The sequence below is a fragment of the Rhincodon typus genome, chromosome 8 (genome assembly GCF_021869965.1).
Source record: "Rhincodon typus isolate 14 chromosome 8, sRhiTyp1.1, whole genome shotgun sequence".
NCBI lineage: Eukaryota > Metazoa > Chordata > Chondrichthyes > Orectolobiformes > Rhincodontidae > Rhincodon > Rhincodon typus.
Genome location: NC_063339.1, coordinates 78826524 through 78828542, shown reverse-complemented (window position 1 = coordinate 78828542; position 2019 = coordinate 78826524). Strand labels below are relative to the sequence as shown.

Sequence of the window (2019 nt, the reverse complement as noted above, 5' to 3'; positions counted from 1 at the left end):
GCAGGTCAAGGAGGCAGGGACGAGCTGGGCTGGTTTTGGGATGAGGTTGGGGGTGGGGAGATTTTGAAGCTTGAAAAGTCCACATTGATACCATTGGGCTGCAGGGTTCCCAAGCGAAATATGAGGTGCTGTTCCTCCAGCCTTCGGGTGGCATCGTTGTGGCACTGGAGGAAGCCTAGGATGGACATGTCGTCCAAGGAGTGGGAAGGGTAGTTGAAATGGTTCACAACTGGGAGGTGCAGTCATTTGTCACGAACCGAGTGTAGGTGTTCCACAAAGCGGTCTCCAAGCCTCCGCTTGGTTTCCCCGATGTAGAGGAGGCCACATTGAGAACAGCGGATACAATATACCACATTAGCGGATGTGCAGGTGAACATCTGTTTGATGTGGAAGGTTTTCTTGGGGCCTGGGATGGGGGCGAGGGGGTAGATGTAGGGGCAGGTGTAACACTTCCTGCGGTTGTAGGGAAAAGTGCCAGGGGTGGTGGGGCTAGTGGGGAGTGTGGAGCGGACAAGGGAGTCAGGGAGAGAGTAGTCTCTCCGGAAGGCAGATAAGGGTGGGGAGGGAAAAATGTCTTTGGTAGTGAGGTCAGATTGCAGGTGGTGGAAGTGACGGAGGATCTGTCTTCCCTCAACTGACCAACCCCCATCTCAACTCCCTACCTACACTCACCTTTACTGGCTCCATCCCCACCTCCTTGACCTGTCTCCTCTCCACCTATCTGCTCCTCTCTCCACCTTCTATCATTGCCTCATCCCACCTCTCTATTTATTTCAGAGTCCACTTTCCCTCCCCATTTCTGAACAAGGGTCCAGACCCGAAACGTCAGCTTTTCTGCTCCTCTGATGCTGCCTGGGCTGCTGTGTTCATCCAGCTCTACACCTTGTTATCTCAGACTCCAGCATCAGCAGTTCCTACTATCTCGGTTTTAATCTTTGTCTTCTTTTTCCAACAAAGTGACATATTTCAGCAGGTAAATGACATATCAAGCAACATTTGTTCTGACAGTAGGAATCTCCATCTGGTACAGTCGAACAGCAATATGCTTCCCACACTTTTTCTTTTTTTGTGTTAACTTCCTGCTGTCTTTCCTAAGTATCTATACAGAGTAAAATTCCCTGGACAAGCTGAGGACAATGCTGAGTCAGAATTCTAGTCCGTGAAAGCTGCATATGATTACATTTTTGCCCCAAACAAAAATGAGATCTGAGAAACAACACGGTTCTCAAATCTTTTACAAGGCACAACGCTCATAATGACTAAGATCCGCCATACAATAGAAAGATCTGATTATTCACCTTTGTGTGATTGATTCAAATCTAGCACATGCTAGATAGGAGGGGATAGAAGTTTCCGTCCTCCTCCTGATTGTAACAATCTCATAAGAAGCAAACACAGGATATGCGACTACTCAGTGTTAGCCGCGCACTCATTACAAAGGCTCGAGAACAACTGGTCATACAAAGAACCCAGGCCCTCATAGTTGTAAAGAAACCAAGCTTTTTCTTGTCCACTAGGTGGAGGATTATGCGCAGTTCTCACTGCACCAACAGCCGCAGTTCGTTAACTTACTCGCGGACAAGTGGGTCAGACTCAACCAGAAGCTGCTCTCTTAAAACATTCTGCACATTAGCATCGTTCAGGTTCAGGGACACAATACTGTTACAGGCTTCCATTCGGATGCCAGGCTCTTGCTCGTAATGGAGTGCCCAGAGAAGCAAATCCTTCAGCTGCTCAGTCACATGACCAATGGCTCCTAAAGCTTCTCCATCAGGGTTTAGGTTTGGTGAATCGGCATGGAAAAGAAAACAGAGAATATCAGAGTTTTGGTCTCAATACAGTAACATTACACCCATCAAATATCGTCAGCACTGCACTCCTATAGAAAGCCACATCAGTTTATCAGGGAGTAACATGTAAAAATGACAAACCAAGTTGACTGAAATTATAAACTGGAATTATAAACTAATTAGAGGATCACCCCTGGGAATTACAAACCCGTTGGAGGATCACCCCTGG

At 47.3% G+C, this 2019-nt stretch overlaps 1 protein-coding gene across 1 annotated transcript in view; it reads right to left on the bottom strand.

Moving 5' to 3' along the window:
* Window positions 1-2019, bottom strand: part of heatr4 (HEAT repeat containing 4) — a 57645-nt gene that overhangs the window by 9862 nt on the left and 45764 nt on the right. The window contains exon 13 of the mRNA XM_048599763.1: window positions 1573-1762. Within this exon, the coding sequence (XP_048455720.1) occupies window positions 1573-1762 (190 nt within the window). The remainder of the gene's footprint in view (window positions 1-1572; window positions 1763-2019) is intronic.